Below are 24,658 nucleotides of genomic sequence, written 5' to 3' on the forward strand. Positions count from 1 at the left end.
ATGCAGTGCACAATTAGACTGTGGCAGTCGACCTCTTACACTGTCAGAGAAGCATCTCTCTGGAAATACAGTGATAGAAAATACATATGAGAACATGCAGATACAACCATACCAGCAGGTGTCATGACAGATGTGAAGTCTTGTATTTTAGGGTTTGCATCACAACCTAGACTTCTGTCTTCCCAGAAGATTAAGTCTAACCACTGAAATTTGTGAACTGCAAGTGCCCCCGTTCCTCTGGGAATCAAGACCACAGCTTCAATACACAGAAGACAGAACTATTTTGTATTCAACAATAAAAACCAACAGGGTTTCTTCTCTGACCAAGGCAGGCAGGTCTGCTGGCACTTTGCCATAAACCAATCCTGGAAGGTGGCTCAACAGCATGGAGATACCTGAGAGCACTCTCTGACTTTTTGTAATCCCTAAAAAAACCAAAAAAACTCAGCCCAAAGCAGCACTGTACTGGGGACAAAAGAAAGTGTTCTCATATCTAGAAATTTTAATTTTTAGCAAGCATCAGGAAATCATCTGGGACAGTAAATGGGGATAACTGCAGGGAACACTATGCACTTCTGGGAAATGCTAGAAGATTAAAAAGCATCTCACACTTGAACCTTGAAGGAAACTCCACATGCCATATTCCTGAACATATATACACAGCTTCAAAGCACTGAAATTTGATAAGTCATTTTGTTTTCATATGAACTCAGATAATCTTGAGCACAGTGCAGTAAAAATACTCATACAGTTATCTGTTTATTTAGATCTACATTACAGCAGGAGTGCTAGCTGCATTGACAGTGGAACAGAACTTAATATCTTACTGAAGCAATTATATAAACCTTTTCTCCACTCAAAGTTTAATTATGCCTTCTCAGTTTAATTTTAAAAAGTTACATAAAATAGCACATGTCAAATATCAAACCCCAGATATCAGATAGTTAGTTACAAAAAGCCTTTAGCATTCTCTTGATAGTACATTTTAAAAGACACAGAAGCTAAAAGGCCCTCATCTTTTATTTCATGTTACGTTTAACTCACAATATAAAATATGATCAACCCATCAGGAAGCATAGTGGACAAGTAAACCATCAAAACAGAAGAAAACAAAAAGCATTTCAACTTTTAGTACAAGGTTCCTTGTTCCTTCACCTCATAAAATAGGCTTAAATAGATTTAAAATGGATCCTAAATATATGTTGAAAATTCAAGTACATCAAATGTCATCCAAGCCCAAAAAATGTAAAAACATTTGGGCTAAAGAAACATGTGAATTTAAGGAATTGCTACTTTGATTATTCAATGTGAATGTTCTTATTTGGGAAGGTGCGTGTACGTGTGAAATTAAAATAATTACATTTCAGAATTCAACTACATTACTCTGAAGTGCCATTTTGAAAATCAGGATGGACACTGAGGAAAAGCCAGGAAGATTCATTGAGAACTATATACTACACAAGTCTGTCAGCTGATGTTTCTCCAATTCAACAGTTCAAAGTTCTCTATAACAGGTTCCTTAAGTGGCCAATTTGCCATTAGCATGCCCATAAAGTGGTACAGCTTGTCAAAAGACCATATTCCAGATTTGCTGCAGAGCTATGGCACCCTGCTAAGTGTTTCACCTGGTGCCTGCTCAACAGGAAGAGGTGCAATTTTGCTCTCAGTTTTTGCAATTTTGCTCTCGGTTTCTGCAGCTGGGAAGGGATTCATGTATACAATCTATGTTAGGTTACACACTCAGCATCTCCTTCACCAAGGAAGGGACAGAAAAGCAAAGCCTTTTTTCCAAATGCCTCCTCTGAGGTTCTCACAAAACTATTTCCTAAACATTCAGACTTTTTGTAGGCTACTAGTAGCCATGTATGCATTTTACATTCCATTACTGGGAATGGCTACTTTGCCTATAGGAGGCCTTGACTTCTCCAAGTACAGAAAACCTGTTTGCTCTGCATTTTTCAGAAATAATGGGGTTTGGTTGGTTTTTTTTTTGGTTTTTTTTGCATGTGCTGATGTCTCCTCCACAGCAGCATCATTACCTTTCTGCAACAAATGTACAAGTTCACACAGATCCTTCCAGAGCCTTCATGCTCTGAAACTCTCTTCTCTTTTACTGTCACTTTGGTTTGTCTCATCACTATTAGCAGACCTGCAGAATACATTAGAAATTTTAAACTCATAATTTAGTTCATAACATTTAGTTAGATCAGTATTTGAAATATCACAGAATATTTACCTACGTCCTTCCACACTTGTAATTGTGATCTTCCCTTTTCTTCCCCCAAATTTTCCATCAAAGCAAAGACAATAAAATTTGAAAACATCTTCCATTTCTTTTGTAATTCCAAAATGGATTAAAATCCACTTTTTCTGCTTCGAAATAATTCAAGTCTGATCTTTGCCAGAAAATTTTGCAAAACTGGATGACACCTCTATGTTGGGACAGAAATGTATGAATTTTTGAACAGAAATGTATGAATGGTTGAATGCTATGTCAGGCGAATGCACAGTTTCAGAGACCCTTCTGGGAAGCAAGGGGAGAACCCTGTTGATTTTAAGAGGAACCCTGGTTGTTAAGTAAAAAAACACAGCAGGTGAAATGAAACGAAATGAAATGAAATGAAATGAAATGAAATAATGAAATGAAATGAAATAATGAAATGAAATGAAATGAAATGAAATGAAATGAAACAGCAAGTGACAAGAAGAAACCACAAAAGGAGTTTGTTGTTCCACTTGTGTTTGTTATTTCCATCATATTTCCATCAGTTTCCACTGAATATCTTGAAGTATTGACAGAAAACAAAAACCTCCACCCTTACAAGAGACAGAAAGAAAATGGGACTAAATCCACAGCTCCACATCCAGAAGTATTTCCAGTGAAGAGATGCAAGCATGTGGAAGTCTCAACCATGGCACTACCTCTCTCCAAGGATCTGCCTTTTGTACACAAGGTGGCAGGAGAAGAGGACAGGGAAATACACGACGGTTTTTAAAAGATTATGCAACAATACAAGTGTATCAGAGACTGTATCATGACTGTCACAGTCACAAAAACTAGGAGTTGAAAATCTCAGCCAAAATAAGCTTCTTAATATTCAGTCCTCGATGGATTTTGTCAAAAGTTTTATTTAGCAGGGAAAAAAAGGATCAAAATTTGTGCAAGTTCGTGTAACACCCATCCACTTTCACAGGAGCTTGGCCTTGGGTCTTCGGCACAAGCTGAAAAGCTCTCTACCATCACTAACAGCAGCCACTGAAAAGTGGGAACAAATCAGTTAATACAGCTCTTCTACCTCCCACAGGACTACAGGGCGTTTGCCATGCAGGTGGTTCTGGAAAACTGATTGGAAAACAGGAATTGGAACCCCACGGTTAAACGCGTAAGCGAAGTCGTAAGTCTGGAGTTCAGGACGTGCTTCATTGGACTTCCCAAAGAAGTCTGGCCCTGTGACATCCTACTCCTGCCTCAAGGGATCAAAGCACAGCATTTGTTGTTACAGGTCCTGCAGGACTGATTGACACAGCTCAAGTGCCACTGAGGACTGTAAGGCAAAGGGTCACAAGGAATATTTTACGCTCACTTTTATTATATTTTTCCAGTATTTGCAGAAAAGCAATTTTAGAGGGATAACAGAAAAAAATATTCTCAGAGGTACCTATTTAGAAAGGAAAGGAGATTATTAGAAATTATTAGAAAATTTCCTGGAAAGAGACATTTGCTTCTCAAAATCCCAGATACATCCTGTATATAAGGAAAAAACCCTATGAAGCAAAACATGCAGCCCCATTGTAACTCCACAACAGATGACATAAATCACTGCCAAATGAAGTGACAGCCACGTGCATAGATTCATCTGATACAAACACAGGAAACACATCAACGAGTACCCCAGCTAGAAAGAAAATTAAGGACCAATTCCTTTGATTAACAATAACCAAGTTTCTGGGAAAAGTGCACACACACCCACAAATGTGTGACAAAGTTTTATTTTCCCCTATCAACATCTCCCTTTTGGCTAAATGAACAGACAACTAACTTAAGGCATAAACCCACTAGCACTTAAAGGAGAAAAGATATAGAAATATTGTCAATGAAACCCCACAAGCACAAAATAAATTCAGAATCTCATTTCCTCATTTCACCTGGCTGCATCAACTCTGGCTTCTACCACAGGACACAACTCCTGTACCTTTACAACATTCCAGCTGTAATACAGGTCTTTGATAACAATATGAAGATTCTTACATTTTTAACCTACTGTCACATTCTAGGAAACCTCTTCTTAGACTTCAGTCCAAATTTTACATCACCCCAGCTTCTTCTCCTAAGAAATACCCAAATACACTGCGTAATCCTTATCACACACTAGCAACAGTTTGGTCAAGCTACATTTCTGGAACACACAGACCTCCATCTGTCACAGAGACCTAGAACTGCACATTCTCTCCAGTGGATAGAGTAAATCATCCACATCTGCAGCCACATACACTAAGGTATGTAAAATAGTCATATTTCTGCTTTTTATTTATTTCAAATGGTACTGTGCATACAAGCTACTGTCTTTGGAAAGAAGCACTGAACAAAAAGTGATTTCAGAAAGTAAAGTCTTGTGCTGATATTAAGTGAATAATTGAATATTAAGAATTGATATTAATTGAAATAATTCACAGCCAGCTCAAATCCATTATTTACTGGTTTTAACAGTAATTCAGAGATACTTTGCAAATAGACTAAAGCAGCAGAACCTGTTAATCACAGTGCTTATACTGAAGACAAGCAGTCCAGACAGTGTTGTGAGACAATGATCTATAATTGCAGATATTGTAAAACCTTTGCAGACTGACAAAGTTCAGCTAATTAAGACTTTGATTCTCCACCCTGGGCTGGGTTACACCACTTACAGATGGGACTGCAAACTGAATTCAGTCAATTTGTTACACTCTGGAACATGACACTGTTTGGTGAAACAAGACTGAGAATCAAAGTGAAGTCAAAGCACAAAATACTTTGGGACATAAATAAAACACACAGCAAGAAACTTAAGGGATCAAGCTCAAGATACTCTGGTCCTAAACTAACACTGTACTACCTTGTGCCTTCTTCAGCAACATGTAACAAATTTAATAGCAACCGGTTGGGAAAAAGAGAGGTTATCATCTTGAAAGACCTTGCCAAACCAGAATTATTATTTTTACTATTAGCATGGTGAAAGAGGAAGAAAAATAGTTCAACTGCGGAGTATTTCTACCTGAAAAGTTATTTATCATCTAAGAACAAAGTTTGAAAAAAAATAAATAGCACATAATAGATGCTGCTGTGAAATGAAAGCATCCTGAGATTTTTAGTATATGATAGATAGAATTCCAATTAAAATATAAATATTAAAAAATATTAGCATTAAGTTAAAATATTACAATATATTAAAATATATTTTCAAAGAGATGATAGTTAACATTCCTAAGTCATGGGACTCAAGTCTGCACTTGGCTTAAAAAAAACCCCAACCACACAAAATCCCTACCAAGTTCTCCTGTTGCCCAGAATATATTGCTTTATCTAAGCAAAGTTTATATATGCTTTGCAGCATTTCTACCTGGAAAAAAAAAAAAAACTTTAAAGTAATCTATTCACCCAATGAAAGACTATCATACATGCATACAAATATGCAGCATTTAGAACAGTGCCCATTTCAAAGATCTTGAAAACCTCGTTCTTCAATTGCTAAATATAATAATGATTTAGAAAAGCTCGTTTATTATCTGAACATCTGCAGAAAAGTGCAGTTTCACACAAAGCTGCTATTTTACATAGTTTCTATATAAAAGTTTGAGGACTTTCAGGTTGGTTGAAGGAAAACACAGCTCTTGGTCTTATACTAATTACCCAAAAATGTCACAGCAAGAAGATTCAGCTAAAAACAGAATATGCATTTGTGCATTCCTGGTGCCCTGTCCAACTTCAGGAGGGCTTTAGTTTCTAAATAGGATAACCTTTGGTGAATAGAAATTTACTTTTGTTTGTAGTCTGGATAGTTAGAAGGTAACTGAAATGCATTTTAAATAGATTACTTTAAAATATGCAACATTATACAACACAGCTCAAAGATAAATGCTAACCTCTCTATTCTTAAGTATATTTCTATTTAAGAGAAATCAAATGTTTTTTCCACATGCTACTTTGCCAACATTTTGTCTCTTCATTACCAGAGGTCCATTTTCACAGCATTTTTAACTTGATTATTCACAGACATGCCTGCAATCTCTAACTCAGGCCTCTTACCACACAAGAGAATTCAGTATCTTGTATCAGTGGAACTGTCAGGATGATATAATTGCACAAATATCCTTCTGTGGCAGATAGAAATCAAGCTGGAATCTGTTCAAAGATTCCAGATATAAGGAAGAAAATGTTACTGCTAGCAAAGACTATTTGAAGCAGGGATTCATATTGAATTGCACATTGATGTACTCATTGACAGCTGAAGATGATGCCACCAGAGATGATATCTCTCTCTTCATGTGCACCTATTATCCAGCACTGCCTATTCTGTGTACATGATATGTGTGTGCTGACAGACCACAGTGACAGGTGTCCAAGCAAAACGTGACATGAGCAACACGGTAGGAAGAAAACCTGGGAGGTTATTATCAGATACACAGAATAACATCCGGCACAACAGTATCAGACTGACAGGGTAGAGGAGTTATGTGTGTTTGTGTGTGCAGAGCATGCATGTGAAAAGAAGAATTTTTCACAAAGCAGAGGTCATGAGTTGCAAAAAGACTGATAAACTTTGGAGGGGGTGGGGGGGTGTCAGCTTAGACTCCAGCCTGCCCTAGAAAAGGCAAACACGGGCTGCTCCCTGTTCCATAGGCACACATGCTCTCCCTTCCCCCCTAAAACTGCCAGTGGCAAGAAGCAAGGCAGGATGGCTGGGTGTCAAACAGCAATCCCTCATGCTTTGTCCATTAGGTAATACAGTGCCATGTTCACATGGAAGTATGCAAAACCTTCAGTACTGCATTCTGAGACTGTGTGACAACAGCGTGAGCAGAGAAACCTTATGTCTGTGCAGGTCTTTATTGTACAAAATGCAAACAAGCTGTGTCAAACCTTCCTTCCAATGGACTGCCATGAAAGGAAATGCTTCATATTTTAAAGATTTCTGAAGTCAGACCAAAACCATGAGTGAGACAAACAGGTCAGGCACACATCCTAAAATTTTTCAAAAAACATGTTATACAAGATGTGCTACGTGCCAAAGGTGTACATGTAGCTAAATCACTAAAAATGGAGCTACAACTGCAGACACTTATGTTCAAAGATGAACTACTGGCTTATCCAAAGACAACCAACCAAACATTCAAGGAAACACAATAGATTTCTTAAAAAATGTCTTGGTTTTTCATCTGTTTGGGGTTTTTTTTTTTTTGGTTTTACTTCTGATCCAAATTTTCATAAATAGTTGTTTACCTGTATACCTTATGAATTTCCATTAAGACCAAAAGATGATCCTACTGGAATATTTTCCTCAAAATGCTTTATACTCCCTAAAGATCACTATGCAATACTGATAAGTGACCCAGAGAAAAATTCTGCAGCTATTATATATTATTGTTACCCTATCAATGCAGGGTCTAATTACAAATAGCCCAAGTATAAATATTAACCAAGCCTTCCCTTTGAAAGAAAGATAGCACTTTAAAATCCCATGGGATGTGCATGGCAAGAACACTGAAGCTTTTATTAAAATAAAATGAAGTCTGAAGGGGAATCTTGATGTGATTTCAAATTTACAAAGTAACAGCTTGAGAAAGCTTGGACACTTCTTGTAACACAGCCATGGGCCATCATCTCCTAGCACTGTTGAAACAATCATTCCAAGAATATGAGTGTGTAGATCTCTACTGCTTTCCAGATTGATAGACTATTCAACAGAAATAATTATCAGCTGATATTCAATTAATTATAGCATCCACCTGCAGAGCACACAGCCTGCTTTTCTCTCAACACAGCACTTTTGTTACTCACATTCTAGTAAAAGATTTTACACCTAATTGAGCACACAAAGCTCTCACCTAACACTGAGAACCATGAAAAAAAACCCAAACGTGTCAGATTTACACAATATTCTTACTTTTAGCAGTTCAAAATAATGAAGACAGTGGTAAACAGGGGCGAGGAGGAGCCGGGGTAGAACATACTGAACAGCTTCTTTAAAGCCTTCACCTATTGACTAAAAACAAAATAAGTTTCAGTCTTAAAACAATACATGTACTGAAGCAGTAAGACAATGTAATTAACATGGTAATATCAACAGCATGTCTTATTTAAAGGCAAGTTACCTGTAAATAAAATGCTGCTCCTGGCTTTGATAATTGACTTAGAAAATGATCATGAAACCCGGGTCGTAAAATATCTTGTGCATATGATTCATATGGATCAAATGCTAGTTCCTAAAAAGAGATACAGAATAATTTTACAATCACAGAATCCCAGAATGGCTTGGGTTGGAAGGGACCCTAAAGATCTTCTAGTTCCAACCCCCCTGCCATGGGCAGGCAAGCCATCAGTTTACAAAATTGATTTAACAGCTAAACTTCCACATTTTTTACAGAAAATACATATCCTACATAGGAGAGACTTTTCTGCATACTTTTCCCAAAGCACTTACAGAGAAGAATCCATACTTTTACATGCACAGACTCATGGATTAAATCAGCCTAAAAGAGATCTCTGGAAATCAACTGGTCCAATTTTTTGTTCAAAGCAGTGCCCACCTCAGGGCTAAAGACAGATGCATCATTCAAGCTGGCTGAGAATGCTCAGGGTTTCTCATCCTGTTGAGTTCTAACTCTAAGAACAGAGGCACCAAAACCTCTCTGGGCAGCCTATCCCAATGTTCAACTGTTCTCATTGCAAATTTCCCCCTCTCCCCCCAGTATCTAATCAGGATTCAGCTTTTTGCCCTTTTCACTTTCTGTCACTCATCTCACAGTTCTCACTGAGAATATGCCTTGGCCATCTTCACACCTTCCCTTCAGCAGTAAGATCTCTTGCTTCAGCCTTATCAAGAACCAACAAAACCAGCAGTCTCAACCCTCTTTTGTGCATGGTGGGCCTCAACTCTTTAATCATCATGACAACCTTCACTACAAGCCTATCTTGCCTCTCCTGTACCAGAAAGCCCAAAACCAGAGACAGTACACCAGATTTGGTCTCAAGTTCTACACAGAACTGCCAGCTACACATTCCCTAATACAATCCAGGAGCTAGTTAGCCTTCACATCCGATCTCCAAGGATCTCCCAGCCCTGGCAAGCAGTGCTGCTCCTCAGCTGAGACACTGCATGGGGTTGTTTGCTCCCAGGTGAAGAATGTCATGTTTGCCTTTACTCAGCTCTAGGAGGCTCCCACAGATCCATTTCTCCAGCCTGTCAGGTGCCACAAGCAGCAGCCCTGTCCTCCTGTGTGTTCCCCCACAATTTGGCAGCAGCTACCAACCAGATGAGGCAGACCTCCTTCCACAACCCCAATACAGACATTAAACAGTATCAAACCCTGAGGAATGCTGGCAACCATTGGCCTCCAGGTGACCTTTGTGCTGCTGATAACAAGCCTTCAAAAGCCTGACAGCTCAGCCAGCTGCCCGTGTTCTACAATTAAACCAGCTAGGCTGCACCTCACCCATGCTATGACAGACAGTGCTGAAGGCCCTGCTTAGTTCAGGTAAGAGATAATAACTGTTCTTCCCTTTGTCTACGGACACAGCCATCACTCTGAAAGCAGAGTGCTTTTTACCCTGCTTAGTTCAGGTAAGAGATAATAACTGTTCTTCCCTTTGTCTACGGACACAGCCATCACTCTGAAAGCAGAGGCTTTTTACCCTGCTTAGTTCGGGTAAGAGATAATAACTGTTCTTCCCTTTGTCTACGGACACAGCCATCACTCTGAAAGCAGTCAAGCTGGACAGCTACAGTTTGACCTTTGGAAATCTGTGCTGGCTTTTGCCAACCACCATCTAGTCCTTCACATGGCTGGATGTGAAGTCCAGGAAGATTTGCTGATCTTCGCTGGGACTAAGGAGAGGCTGACCAGCTCCTAGTTTTACAGGAACTTCCTCATTATTGAGTTTTTTTCACCTCCACTCTCTGAATTTTAAACAGCCACTCTAAAAGCTGAGATTTAGAGACTAAAAAGATAAGAGCACTTTAAAAAATGGACATTCCCTTCATCACAGTGGGGTTGGAAGAAGAGATCTGAAACTGAAGAAAGCCAGCTGGAACAGAGATCTAATTGCAAGGATTAAAATATGAATAGCAAAAAACCCACCAAAACCCCCAACACCATTCTCTTACCTCTGCCATATCTTCAAAACAGCTGCCTACTAGTGGGTGAGGACTACCTTCATCTGTCATTTCAACAGTGTCCTCTATATGACCCAGTAACTTCACACTAAGTTCATGGATGTCTGATATACGACTAAATATATTTTCCACATCCTGCAACAAAACAAGACAGAAGTCAACCGTGCAAAGCTACTCTGTTCTGATGTGAAAGTCAAGAACTTCCTTAAATAGAGCAAGATTTTACAATCATTATTATAATGTACTTTTTCTGTGATTTATGTAAGATCATAAAATGTATTTCAAAAATAATGAATACAAAAAAATATATAAAATGTACATTATTGAAACATGGCAAAGAACAGTGACAGATATTAAAATTACAGGCCTGTAAGTGAACATAAGTAAACGAGAAGGTTTCTTCCACAGTCCTACAAGTGGAACCTGCAAGTGCTCTTTTACTATTTCCTTATCAGAACTCAAGAAAAGTGCTTTTTCTACTACTGATACATTAAACTCAACAAGAGTTAGGTTTGGGAAGTATCCATCTATATTTATGGATATTATAGTAGGCGCCTTTTGTGTTTGTGGTTTGTACAATACTTACATGAGATGAAAACAGTTTGGAGTTGGAGGCATATGGCTCTCTAAAAACTCTGATAATGAGATTCAGTTCCCTTATATATTGCCGAACTTCTGCCATAAATGACTTCACCAGGTCATAATAGGTTTGCTCCCCTGAGGTGGAGGGTTCTTCATCAGATAAAGTTAGTGCACTTAAATCTTCTACATCTTGATGGAACATATCCATTAATACCTAGGCAGCAAAGAGAGGGAAATCCACAAAATGAGAACCCCTTTTTGAGACTGACTAGTAAGTTACCAATAAAGCCTATTATTCCCACGAAATCAGACTGATAATCAGTAAGATTTATGTATTATCATTCTGCAATCAGGTGAGCATTACAAAACCAACATCCATTGCTAAGAATTTGCAAGTCATTATTTGCATGGCAATTTCTGAAGACTCCCAGTCACTCAGACCAATCCAGGCATCTCTCCAAGAATATGGTCTTAAAATCAATTACAATTTTAAAAGGTGAAGTACACAAAAACAATTAGCATCTAGCTGTGTTCTATTGCCCTGAATCAGCAGTACACAACCTAAGTTTCTGAAGATACTGTCTGAAGTTAAAAGGTGTGTGTATTTTGGCTTTTCAGCTTTAGCTTTACCAGGAACTCACACATGATCATGCTCAGAACCCTGTGATCTACCTAAAATGAAGACTGGCCTGTCCACAGACTCCACATGGCCCAGTCTCTGTCCTGAACTCTCTTGTTAAAATGAGCCCTTGAGGAAGGGCAGCAGCTTCAGAAACCAGTCCTGGTGCAGAACTACACACACAACAGGAACTCTAAACATTCTGACTTCCAGAAGTCGCAGTTCATACCCAAGCAAGATTTACCAAACACAAGTAATCAGTAATTTAAAGTTCTCAACAAAAGTGGATCACTGAACACTTCTTCCAAATGTGGTGTGTGAGCCAGGAGTCATTACAATGACTCTCTAAAAGCAGAGCAACGCAGGACATTTTGCATGAAGCCTGACTTCCGAAGGTCTGAGAACAGAAGGTGATTCATGACTCTGATTCATGCTTCAGAGTCAGTGACTGTACAAAGAACTTGGGTTAAAATGAGAATCCTAACTAACTCTGGGGAATGGGACATCACAGCATCACTACTGTAGGAAATCACATGGAATAATCCAAGTACTCAAGGAGACCTCACCATTTCTAACTTTCCTTCACAGATACAGTTCTAGCACACTGCTAGGGGACTCCAGGCTGTATTCACCAGGCCCATGTCTCACTACTAAGGAAAATTGGGCTGAGATGCTAAGGAGATGGAGGTTTTGTTTGACCCATTGAAACAGTACTTTTTATGTGCAATACAGTCTTAAGTTAGCAGTGCTTCACAGTAATTTTTAAAGTATTCACATGTTCCTGACATTAGGCAGGTACAATCAAGAGAAAGAGAGATTTAATAAGCACAAGCAAGAGCTTTATAAGCTCAATTAGCTTCCTGGTAGTTTAGTTCCATTACTGGAACCATATTTTATGACACTAATTTCTTCTTAGAAGATATAATATTCCATGTACTCACTAAGTAAAAGACATCATCCTCCCAAAATTACCTACAGATTTAGTTGTTTGTTAACTTGACAAACCAGAGTTGGGCTTACCTTATCAGCACACATTGCTACTTTAATATCTTGTTTTGTAATCTCATAATGTCTTATATTCCGCACATAATTCCCAACCAGTTTTAAGATGTCTGCAGAAATGTATTCCAATACTGCTACTATGTAAACAGACACTTGGTGGTCAATTTTGTAGCCTAGAACTTCCTGAAAAGGAAAAAAAAAAAGAAAACAAAAAAGCATTCCACTGTTACTCAGTTGATGAAACAGACATTGTAGATAGATTACAACTCAAACCAGTTAATAAGCTTAAGACCCTGCTCAGTAAAGATTCACCACATATCCACAGCCTATTTTAGGAATAGAAACAAAGGAGTGTGTAGGCCTAGAGAAGAAACAGTGACATTGGAGATCCTGCTCTATTAAATGTGGAAGTGCCAAGAGCCAACTAACTGTCCCAAAAACCTCACATAAACATTTAGGGCTATTTCCACGAGATTCTTAAGTGTTTTCTTAGTCGTGGAAAATGAAACACAAACAAACTTATACAAGGGGCTCTCGGCCTTGTTCGTCCAAGAGAGAAGTGAGTGACTTTCAACTCAGAAATAAGTATATTCCATTAACTGGAACACTCAGAACTATGCAACAAACACAGATATTGTTAACTTTTAGTTCACAGTTCAGGCAGCACACAGACATTACATGAAACAAAGGGGTTGACCTCTAACTGCGTTCTGAAAGCAAGTTTCCATCACTGCTTACCTTTAACAAGGGATGGATTTTTTCTACCGGAAGAGATAACGGATTCCTTCGTTTCCTCTTCTCAATAGCAGACTGGGCATCAGCTATTGCCCACTTATCAATAGGATGGGGGAAGCTTTTTTGAACACGATCCTTAAGACAAGAAAACATGACCAAGGAGTAAATGCACCATCTGAATGATCTCAGCAACATAACTGTGTTATCAAACTGCTTTCTATTATTTAACCAAGAAATGGTTGCTAATATTTGTATTTCAACAATAAAAGCTTATACAAGATGTGTAAATGTTATCATCTTGGTACATGCTGCTCACTACATTCATAAGGCTGTTTCAGGGTATCGTTATCAGAGAATTATCTACTGGTAAGAATTTAAGAATTTAGCTGCAGCTGAAGGCACAGTTTGATCCCCTTGTGCCCATGCCTGGTAACTTGGTATTTGAAAACATGACTGCACACCTGACCCTTTACCCCCTGCACAGGATGGCCACTGAATGAAATGATAACAAGCTTTCTGTTTTGCCTTTACTGATCAGCACATGGTCCACTCTGAGCACATGAGAGCAAACTGCTCTGATGATGACAATGAACATAAGAGGAGAAGAAAATGTCCAACAGCACCCACACATTCTAAACCAGTTTCAGGCTACAGGTGGGCCAGACATGGCCCGGTTTATTTATTCCTTCCAGCAGTGCATGAGGACATCTGCACACTCCCATGCATTGAACAACTCTCCTGCTGGAACTCACCAACAGGTCTCTGGAGGCTCTTTTTTGTAGCCCTAGCATCCACAGATACCAGAAATTTATTTTCTCACATAACTTCACATTTTATTTTTTCAGACCACAGTTCCCACTGACTGTTTCAGTTGTGAGTGCTCACTTACGTAAACATGGCTCCTGTTTGAGTAACCATGAAATGAGGAAGACAAAGTTAATGACCACTTACAGAGAGCTGGTACAGGAAAAAGTACACAAACAAAAACTTTCTAACAAAAATAAAAGTGTCAGAATACTATTCTGTAGAGGTAATACACAACTTTTTGAAGTGTGGGCTTTTTTTTTCCCCACATAACACTTTGGCAAAAGGCAAGCAGAAGTCCTACCAAAAAAAGCCTGATTCACTTTCTAATACCAATTCACACTCCTAGTCTGCTGACTGAACAATGAAGGTGTCCCAGGGGAAAAAGGAATGTTTTCGACCATATAATTAAAGACAGCATCATCGTGCATGAACACCAAGGGGGTAAATGGTGGTTGCTTGATCATCTCTACTTTTTGCATTTCTCCTGCCTTCACAGCCATAGGACTCAAAATACAACACTTTGTGTCGAGGTTTCTGTCAGTGCTGTTTAAAAGAGCATTAAACCACCTTCCCCAAAGCTCCTGTCTCTTGAGCTGCCAGACTGCAAAACAGGTCAGCCATTAAAGGGGACACTGGAACAACACTGGAGGTGTCAGTGTTCAAAAGGGAAGAGGAAGGATGAAATTCATCAATCCTGAGCTCTAAGACAGCCACATTTTAAAGGTTTGTTTGTCAGTGAGGCTTTATTTGCCGTTAGTCCACTTTCTTCAGAACGTGAGGAAGTCACTTGGACAGGCCCTGGCACCAAGCACGGGAAACCAACAGGCACACACAGGCTCTGTAGCCTGGCACCAAAATCCTTAAATCACGGTTCATCACCCAGTGCTACCAAGGTATTCATGGTCCTACAAATTTAAGTGATACAGCTTCACTAATTTGCTCCTCAGACAGAAAACCTCTTTGGCTCAACCCCTCTTCTTAAACATTAAGCTGCTCTGCTGAGCAGCAGAGGTTGTAGATCTTTGAAGGAGCAGTGGTAAGAGACAAGGTCACTGTACAGAAGAAAGAAGTGTTCTAAACTCTTTCTGAAAAAGTGACTGAACTATTTTTGTTTTGATTTCTGGGACAGCAGGGGATATATCAGCAGCACAGAGCCTCAGACTAAGCAGCTGTAGTTTGCATACAATATCAGTGGGGAAAAAAAAGGTCTTTTGAAAGGAACCAGTCAGCTTAATATACAAAACTTACACTCACCATCTACTGAAAAGTAACACAGCTCACAGATAGTTTTGCTGTGCATGGAACAACAAATTCAATTGATAGGAAAATGAGCTATTAGGGAACTCAGTAGGCTTTATGCAGAAGGCTGTGCTACATAAAGATACATAATTGCTGCTTTTCTTTTTGCATTGTGAAATGGTTACTATAGTAGCTTTTATGTAATAGTTCAAATTATTTGCAGTAACATTTGTAATAAGTGTTCTCTATACCTCTACATCCAGAAAACTTCTTGGTTGAGCTTGACACAACATATTTAACAATTGAAGAATTAACTCCTCCACATACTGCAATGCATCTTCAGTAGAGGAAAGCTTAGGATGGACTTGCACCTGAACCTAAAGGAAAGAAGAATTCAAGATCTGAGTTTTGCTCTTCCCCAAACCACATGCTTTACTTGCAGAAAAAAAGATGACAAAACCCAAGCCAAACAGCCCAGAAAAATACAATAATGTAGCTCTGTTAAAGTCCATCAGACAAACAAGAGTTAAACCCTCACACCTCACAGAACTATAAATCTCAAATGCTTTATGTACTCAAATCACTATAAATTGTATTTAATGTCAAGAAAATGGTTAATTAATAACTGTGCTTAGCAGTGCAATTAGGAAAACGTTTAAAGCCCTTGCATATACTTATCTCTCTCCACTAAGTCTTTAACCACTGTTTTTGCAAGAGGCTTCAGCAGTGGGGGTTTTCCCCCTTTGACACAATCCATAACAATGAAATACAGAATATTTTTCACAGAGCACACTACAGAAACAATGATTTCAGTAGCATTTATTATTTCAAATTATTGAATCCATTCTCAGTTGGCACTCATAAGACTCACTTAGAAGTTGTTTCCATTGTGTTTTTTTAAAAAATATGTCAGCCTCTACAGTAGGAAAAAGACACTACAAAAAAGGCCACAGTGCTGTCCTGGCATTAAGTGTCAGCTGAGAGATTTTGAAAATTTGGTCCCATTATGTTAACCTGTATGTCATAAGTGTGCAAATTACTGGTGCAAATTCAACAAGGAACAATCCCCCAAAAGTATACCCGAAGTATACTTTTCCTTTGCACTTCTGTAGTTCACAAATTAGCACAGTTTTAACCACCCTAAATTTCAGGTACACAAAGCTCAGTGCTTCAGAGCTTTTTTTAAACAGACAGTTTAATCTCAGTTCTACACCGATGGCAAATATTATGCCAGAGCAAGCTGACTGCTGACTTTTGCAATGCATCTGTCAAGCCCCAATTTCATCATCTTACTGTTCCCCTGCACACAACTCAAAATGCCTTCAGTTCTCTCAATCACTAACATGAGAGCCTAACAACTCTGAAGCAAAACCCAACAATCTGCCTCACCCAAATGTTAAACCCATGTTTCTATTCAAATAATGCTGCCATAATTGTTTAATTTCACACCTGAGTCTTAATTCCTGTTTGCAGTTATAGCAAGAACTAAATGTTATGAAGTTCAAACACACAACAGCCTCAAACAGAAATCCACCTGCCTGCTAAGGCACTCATTAGTCTGAAAGCTTCATGTCTGGGCATAGTCCTGGTGCTCACTTAACTGCTGCTGAGATTCAAATAGGCTGGATCATGTGTTTGGCTTCTTGCAGACTGCACAGCCTTATTCAGCAGGTCTTAAAAAACACCTCCAGAAGTCACTGCTTTTTAAACTTAAAAGCAGTCTGGCAAAAATAGAACAGAAGAACTTCTCTCCATTTGACTAGCTAACACAACTATTTTGATTATGCTCACTTTTCCTAAGAACTCCACTATGCACAGCTAGAGTGTGTTTGTGGAGCTACACAAATAACAGCATACCAGGCTGTCCCAAACATTATTTACAATTCAAACACTGACATCTGAAATACTGTACCAGCTTGGAACACCTTAACACCAGAAATTACAGACTTGCCAAAGTGTTCTCCTAAAGAGCAGAGCTGATCTGAGCTGTCTGGAAGATGCTGCCTTTAATGTGTGCTTTTTTAAAAGCAGAACTGAACAGATTTGTATTACAGTGTCCCTATATTATACTCCAGCACTCTGTACTTCAAGAACTGTTAAATTACCAAGCCAATTCAACAAAAATACTCCATAAAAATACAGAGCACGATGAACTGGAGTGATGAAGAGCAGCTCTTATTTTCTCCTTTACTTAGAAAACAGACCAGACTTTAATCACCTCATTACAACTCCTTTGGTCTGTAACACACAGCCTATAAGCTTAAGAACAAACAAACAAAAATACCACATCAGGCCATAACCTGGAACATTATCCACAGTCAGCCAAAACAGAGTCAACAATGATAACCTAGTCCAAGTTCAGGAGATAAAAGTTTCATTTTCCCTAAGCATTTCTGTCTGGGGACAGCGACAACATCGTTCTCAAAGGCCACTGCCCAGCTCCACTTTAACAGAACATCCACCTTGGCAGAAGAAAACATCATGAGTTGCCACTGGCTTGCCAGCACAGCTTATCTATATTAAGTAGACGGTAAATAACCTTCATTGCTACGTGACACTTAGTATCAGTTAGGGTTCAAAGTCATACAAGTGAACAAAAGAAAACAACCAGACTAACAAGGAAAAGTACAGCATGGTTTGGTGCACAGTTATCACAGAAATGTGTAATTTCAGTATCTGCACTACTGTAGTACCCAAAGGCTCTGACTGAGAATGACAGAGTGTTATTTGAGGGTACTCGGTGCAAGTCCCAAGTCCATTTTCTAAGACATGATGCAAGACTGGGTAAGATGCAAGATTTAGTAAAAGAAGACAAGAAATGGGAACATCTGTTAGCATAAGCCATCACATGATTAGTTAAAAAAAAAGAGAAGATCGAATTACCAGGGGCTTTCCATCTTTCTCATAAAGTCATCTCAGATTTTAAATTAAAAAGCCCAGGCCACCCTGCCTTATCACCCTTGAAAAGGGGGAGTATGGCTTGAATCCCACCAGATCCTTCAATCCCACTTAGGAAAACACATGATAAAAACAGACTAACAACTTCTGAAGTGTTGTGATGTTTAGATCAGATCCTTATCCAAACATTTAAAACTCTCCCTTAAATAATGACAGAACCATTCCCTTCCCTCCTACATACACAATAAAATGTTTATCTTATCATAAAGTAAATTACTAAAAAAGCAGTTTAGAAACTTTTAAAAGAAGCTTCCAATCTTCAAAATACCCCATGAATTCCAAAGGGCAAATACAACCTACATCAGCTACAAATCCCTGCCACCATGGCTGTTTTCACTCAACTCATGTATTCACTTTTTTGAATACCCAATCTTCTCAATCTTTCCTAATTCTTAGAAGAGAAATGGCCAGAGTTTTCTTTATTTAAAGATAAGCAGAGCCAGCATTTCTTGAACAGCTTTTCAGGATCTGCTTAAAAACATCAGCAGAGACAAACAGTGCCTGCTTAAAAAAAAAAAAAAAAAAAAAAAAAAAAAAACTTCAAGAAAATTTTACAATATGAACACTTGGCTTCTTTACCCCCTGCCTTTTTTGTCCTCTTCCCCTAAAATCTACAAAAGCAAGGAACTTCTATCAGGAACAGCAAGAGCTTAAAAATTAGGCAGCCATAAATCTAAACTGGCAGAAATAGTCAATGAAATCAACAACAAACAATGAAGTGATTAATGTATAATACAAATATAGCTGATCTTTGCTTAATAACCCATAGCAGCTTATTTTACATGAAGTCTTCTCAAACCATTTTTTTGCAAACTGTCCATAATAAATTAGAATATAAACATTCCCACATGCCTCACGGGGAGCAGTAGGAACTTTAAACCAAACCCTGAGAAAGGTTTCATTTAAAGGTCTGCAGATCTAACAGCTTCAGGTTAGACAAAGGCTTGGTCCCCCAACAGGTCCAACACAACAACTCCTAGGCTGGTCACAAGATGACCCAAACCCCAGTCTAGAGTGACACTCAACAGCTTGTTCTGCACTAGAAAGAGGTGTTTGAAAATAGATAAGGAAGGAAGACACAGTGAATTTAACAATCTGAGTTATACATCCTCAGCAACAGTTTTCAGTTACCTCTTCCTCAGTGGCCATGAGAAAAAGTTTAACAGGTTGCTTGTAAGCTGAAACATTTCAATTCAGGATGAAAAAACCTGGCTCCAGAGACTTCTTCTGGTTACACAAGCACCAGCTTTACGCTTCCAAACCATCATTAACAATCACCACAATCAGGCTCACAGGTGTTCTGTTAAGTACAGAACACACCAGGCAAATCCTGCAGCTTCAGAGAACAATACCTGACCTGAGCCCATCAGGAGCAGCAGAAGCTCCAGCAGCTTCAGAAAACAGCATAACAAAAGGAAGTAATTCTAAAGGAAATAATTCTAAAGCTATGTAACAAACTGAAGTAAAAATGAAGCATCAACTGCAGGTTACAGATGATCTTTTCATAACTGGGCAAGACTACCCCTGTACTGGAAGAAGTCAAATTATGAACCAAAAAACAACTCCTGCTAAAGAACAACTGCACTTCACTGCTGAGCATGGGCTGTGCTGCCAGCCTGCCCTGGTGGCAGCTGAAGGGCTTGTAAAAAGGGTCTAAAGGGAAAAAAAACATCATATTTACCCCATCATGGAATAAGTTCTGTAATGAGACAACATGCCAAGCCACCCTCCAAAGCATTATCAGAGAAGATAACACTTTACTGACTGTAAATAATTTTCTAAACTGAAAATTTTCTAAACCTTTGGAAATGGGTTATTAGTAGAAATAATCCATCACAGAAACAAATGTGGCAACAGAGGAGATCATTCTGGCAAGAATTTTCTTCAATTCAGCACCTTTGAAAGTCTTCACTAATGCTGTAACTCTCATTTTTACTCAACACATCCTTTTTTTGTTTTCCCTCAATGACTAAAAAACCACTGACAAGCTTACCACTAAACGCTCCAGGACAAAGTACTTTATGTACACCTTGCATGGATGAGCGTTCTTACAGAGTCAGCACTCCTTAAAAAGCTTTTTCTTCTATTCTTGTACATCTCTGCTGATATTTGGTAACCCTGACCATGTTTTGTTACCCTGATCAATTAAAAATACAGGAAATTAAATCAAATACAAATGTCTTGGATGCACTCTTCAGCAACAATTCACCAAGGATGGAGGACTCGGATTTTTGCTAACGTTTGTGCTGATGTCTCAAAAGGGCAGCAGTATTACACTCCTCCACTGAGCAGGTCAAAAAAAGTCATGCAGTGAAGACTTCAGCTGTAGGAGGTTCTTAGTTTTATCTCCACAGCCATCAGAAGAACAGATAACCCAAAGTGACCAGAAATTAAGAAAGCTCAACATCTTGTGTGAAGCAATGCTAAGAGTAAGGAGTGCCATTCTGAGTAGCAAGTGGCAACTGGTTTGGCACCAATTTCAAGAGCCAGGTAATTAAATATCAGGTAGAAATGTCTTTGTCAACAGCAGCTTCCTGAGAACTCTTTAGTGACTGAAGCAGCTTTTCCCATGTCTTTTGCTCCACGACAGGTCCAGATGACATGGAGTCCCCAGAAGTATGCTGTCAGGAACAGTTTCCTTAACTGAGGCAGCAAATCCCTTCAGCTGCCAAGCCACACCAGTCCAATCATTCTGACCACAACAAATTCCAGCAGTAACGCTGGTTAATTGCTCAACTGATTCAAAACAACTTGAGGTATGCAAAGAGCAGAACATTCTTTTCTTCTTCTCCATCATCAAATGGCTTAAGGTATCCATCAGTAAGGATGGCATGCTTCCTACTGCAAAACCAATGGACCAGGGAACAAGGGCATCATACATGTGCAGAGAAATTCTGACTCCATGACCAGGTTATACCCATGAGATGAAGCCAGAAGGAATGATGTTCAAGAAAAGCTATCCAAAGGGTTATGACCAGAATAAAGTGTGTAAATCAGTGCTGGAAGAGGCATCACATGGCAGGTGTCACTCCCGAGTCTGTTTTCCAAGGTGCATTAAAAGCTGTGTATCTCTGTCTCCAGCTACCCGAGACCTCTGGTGTTTCAAATGTCTTGGATCCTTCATCTTCAGCATCTCACCTTCTGTCCATCCTTGCAACTACAATTTCAGACACCTGTTGTTATTCTTTCTTCCTTCCTTTTCTTGTACCTCATCACCATGATTACTGCCTTTCACCTGCAAACAAAGATCCCTGCAACACTCCTCTTTTGCAGCTTCAAAATAACTGTGACCAGGCAGAGAAGAATATCAGTTGACATCATTTTCTTCCTAATTGAGTGCACTGGAGTCTATCTTGACAGCATCTGAAGAAGAATCAGAAGAAAAGGGATTACATTATGATCTCAGTGGTACAAGAACTGCAAATGCAGCTGTTCAAAGCAAGTGCAGCTCTACTGCTAAGGCTCATGTCTAATGGAACAAAAGGCATGGTCTCCTCTAAGAACTGCCTGATGTGGGAAGAGATTTATTCTTACACTATATTCTTGGGTTTGCTGCTTGATAAAAAATAGAATCAAAACAATCCACTGGGAAAAGAAAGCTATCTGCAATGATTCAACAACACCTATTTTTTAAGAAAGCGATCCCGAGGCTGTAGTTTGAGCACTGCATTAGAAGCCAACTCACAGTTACAAAAGGGCAATGGCATTTTAATGATTCAGTCCACGTGGGGCAGCTTTCCCTGAGAGCTGCAAACACTCCATCCTGGTATATGTGCTCTTACAACGTTAACTTAAATGCCACTCTCCTCAATGGACCTATTAATTCAACACAGGTCCCCACAAACTGTTAAGTCTAATTTCCAGCTGTGCAGGAAATCATCACAATTCTCCCTCTACAACCACCTGGTTTCAGGAGGGGTTCAGCTGCTGTCAGTACCCGAGAATGAGTGTCAGCATCTGGTCAGCTAAGGGAGAAGTGAAGGAAAGGTTCTCCTCTAGCAACAAGGGGACATAGGTGAGCTTCCAAACATCTGACTCCTACTGAGACAGCAGTGCTCTGGCCATTCAGCAAAGGCACAAGACACCAGCTTCCCCCCAGGACAGTCCTGCCCTTTGACCCCACTGGGAAATGCTGCCACCCTCTCCACTTTACCCGCGTGCTGGCCTGTAGGTGCAGCTCAGGGCTTCGGTGAGCTACCCCAGGGGTCACTGGCTGCAAAGCTGCAGTGCTGCACCTGCCTTGTGAACCACGACACACGACTGAACCCCTCAGGGCAAGTTCATGGGTTTACCTGCCACCCGTGACAGGTTCACTACTTTAGGGGCCTTAATCAGGGCAAAACACCCTACTCAAAACTATCTGAACCTGTCTCTCGTTAGGAAAACATACAATATGGTCTGTCCATTAATGAAAGAGACAATAAGATAATAATTTAAAATGTTCGTCCGCCGTTTAGTTTTACTGTAACTCAAGCGTTTGGCTGCTCAGTAAAGCTGGTGACAATCCAGACAGATTCTTTATTTCCATCTTTACAAAACCAGCAGTAGTAAGCAGCAACAGCCCTAGAGAAGGTAAGAAACAGCTGGTGCTCTCATGAAAAGCTGAGGTCAAAAGAGCAAACACCTGCCAGACAGTTACAAGTTTCAGCGTGAAGCCTTCAGAACTAACTCCACCTGCCTCCTGTCACCCCTCTACGCACAAAGTGAAACAGAGCAGATAAAACCAAGACAACTATACCTTGTAGGGCCAGCTTGTCATCCTTGGTAGCTTGTCCTCGTTGGCCTTCTCCTTCCTCAGACTCCAGAATTCCTTTTCCCGCTGCAGAATTCATCCAATTCCTTCAGGAATCATCTTTAAAGCAGGGTGACTTCACGAATGGCTTGTCCACTAGGAAGAAATCTGGCAGTTCAGATGTCACAAGTTATCCCAAAGTTTTAATGCTTGCTTGCTTTGAATCCTCACTCTGTGTACTCCAGCTGTCAGCACTGAGACTCCTTCCAAATCTGACAAACATTTGCTGCACCAGGGAATAGACCATCCTCCAAAGGAACAAGCTCTCTGTGGTTGGGACCTTGGGTAGCTCCAGTTTCCAAGCAGGCTTCAGTTAGATGGGTGTCCAAGTGCTCACAAGCCCCACAAGTGAGCCGTGTGGCTAGTGCTGAAGTTTCAAGGAAGTAACTATCCAGGGATAAGACATTACCAGCACGTGCTACGGATGAGACAAGCAAAAAGACTTCCAAGAACTGGACAAAGCCCCACAGCGCTGGAGACCTCAGAGAGCATGCCCAGAGAAGAGAGGCAGTACATTGCAAGGGGAAATTAGGAAGAAATACTGCATGGTACAACTGCAGCCCCTGAGAACCTCTCAACCAGCCCAAGGAAGGAGCCTTTCAGGCAAAAGTTGCAGTAAATCGCTGTAACTAGACAGTAACTCACAAAGTGTTGCCGTGCAGGACTAAACCACGCGAAGTTCTGCAATCTGAAGCCAGTTCAAGCAACAGTGTCAGAAAACTTGTTTCTTAAGCCTTCTACTTTCTGGGTTCAGGATGGAAGAGGAGCCCTGACCATTTTTCCTCTCTTCCGAATAGATTCTTTCCATGCCACAGGCACAAGGCTCACCGTCCTGAGGGAGCAAGACTTGCTAGTTTGTCCTGATTAAGCCTTCTCAGCAAAAAGGTATTTAAACTACGAGAAGGTTAACTAAAAGCCATTAGACACGAACGCTAATTAACAACAATTCTCTCAGGAGCTGCTCATAACTCCTATCCCCAGTCGTGTCAGTAAGGAAGAGCAGCGGAAACCCGCGGGAGCAGTCCTATCCCCCCCTGCTCCCAGTCGTGTCAGCAAGGCAGAAACACCGGCAGCACCACTTGCGTCCCTCCGGGCCGAGCGGGGACAGGACTGGGGCGTCCATCACACGGTTTTTATCTACGCGGCTCGCTCTGTCACAGCATCGCCCCGGCGCGGCTGCCGGGCCCCGCACCGAGGCAGCCGCCCGCGCTGCGGGACGGCGCCGACCGACCCCCGGCGGCCCCGGAGCCGCTTCCGGAGCGCGGGGAGCCCCGGGCGGCCCCGCGGCCCGCCCGGCCCGACCCCGCGGCCGGGCCCCCCGGGGGCGCGGGCACCCGGCCGCCCCTCACCTTCTTGAGGGCGGGCACCAGCAGCCCCCGCCACTTGGGCGCGTTCTCCTCGCTGAAGAACTCGTAGAGCAGCGGCTGCGCCTGCATGGTGCCGCCGGGGCGGGCCGGGCGGGCCGGGAGCCGCGCGGGGAGGCCCGGCGGCGCTCAGCGGGAGCCCCGGCGCTCCCCCGCCGCCGGCGGGGGCGGCAGGCCCGCAGCGGCGGGG

At 40.6% G+C, this 24,658-nt stretch overlaps 1 protein-coding gene across 4 annotated transcripts in view; it reads right to left on the reverse strand.

Annotated features, from left to right (window-relative positions):
* The window catches only part of SOS1 (SOS Ras/Rac guanine nucleotide exchange factor 1), a 43,787-nt gene extending 19,129 nt beyond the window's left edge, over positions 1 to 24,658 (reverse strand). Inside the window, exons 1-8 of one of the 4 annotated variants that reach the window (XM_068186505.1) lie at positions 24,454 to 24,658; positions 15,606 to 15,731; positions 13,312 to 13,443; positions 12,592 to 12,756; positions 10,957 to 11,166; positions 10,362 to 10,505; positions 8,350 to 8,460; positions 8,142 to 8,240 (exon numbers count right to left, since the gene is read on the reverse strand). In XM_068186505.1, the coding sequence (XP_068042606.1) occupies positions 8,142 to 8,240; positions 8,350 to 8,460; positions 10,362 to 10,505; positions 10,957 to 11,166; positions 12,592 to 12,756; positions 13,312 to 13,443; positions 15,606 to 15,731; positions 24,454 to 24,540 (1,074 nt within the window). In that variant the 5' untranslated portion in view covers positions 24,541 to 24,658. The other 3 variants (XM_068186509.1, XM_068186508.1, XM_068186506.1) reach the window with 3 other exon arrangements.

Source organism: Anomalospiza imberbis, chromosome 3 (assembly GCF_031753505.1).
Source record: "Anomalospiza imberbis isolate Cuckoo-Finch-1a 21T00152 chromosome 3, ASM3175350v1, whole genome shotgun sequence".
NCBI lineage: Eukaryota > Metazoa > Chordata > Aves > Passeriformes > Viduidae > Anomalospiza > Anomalospiza imberbis.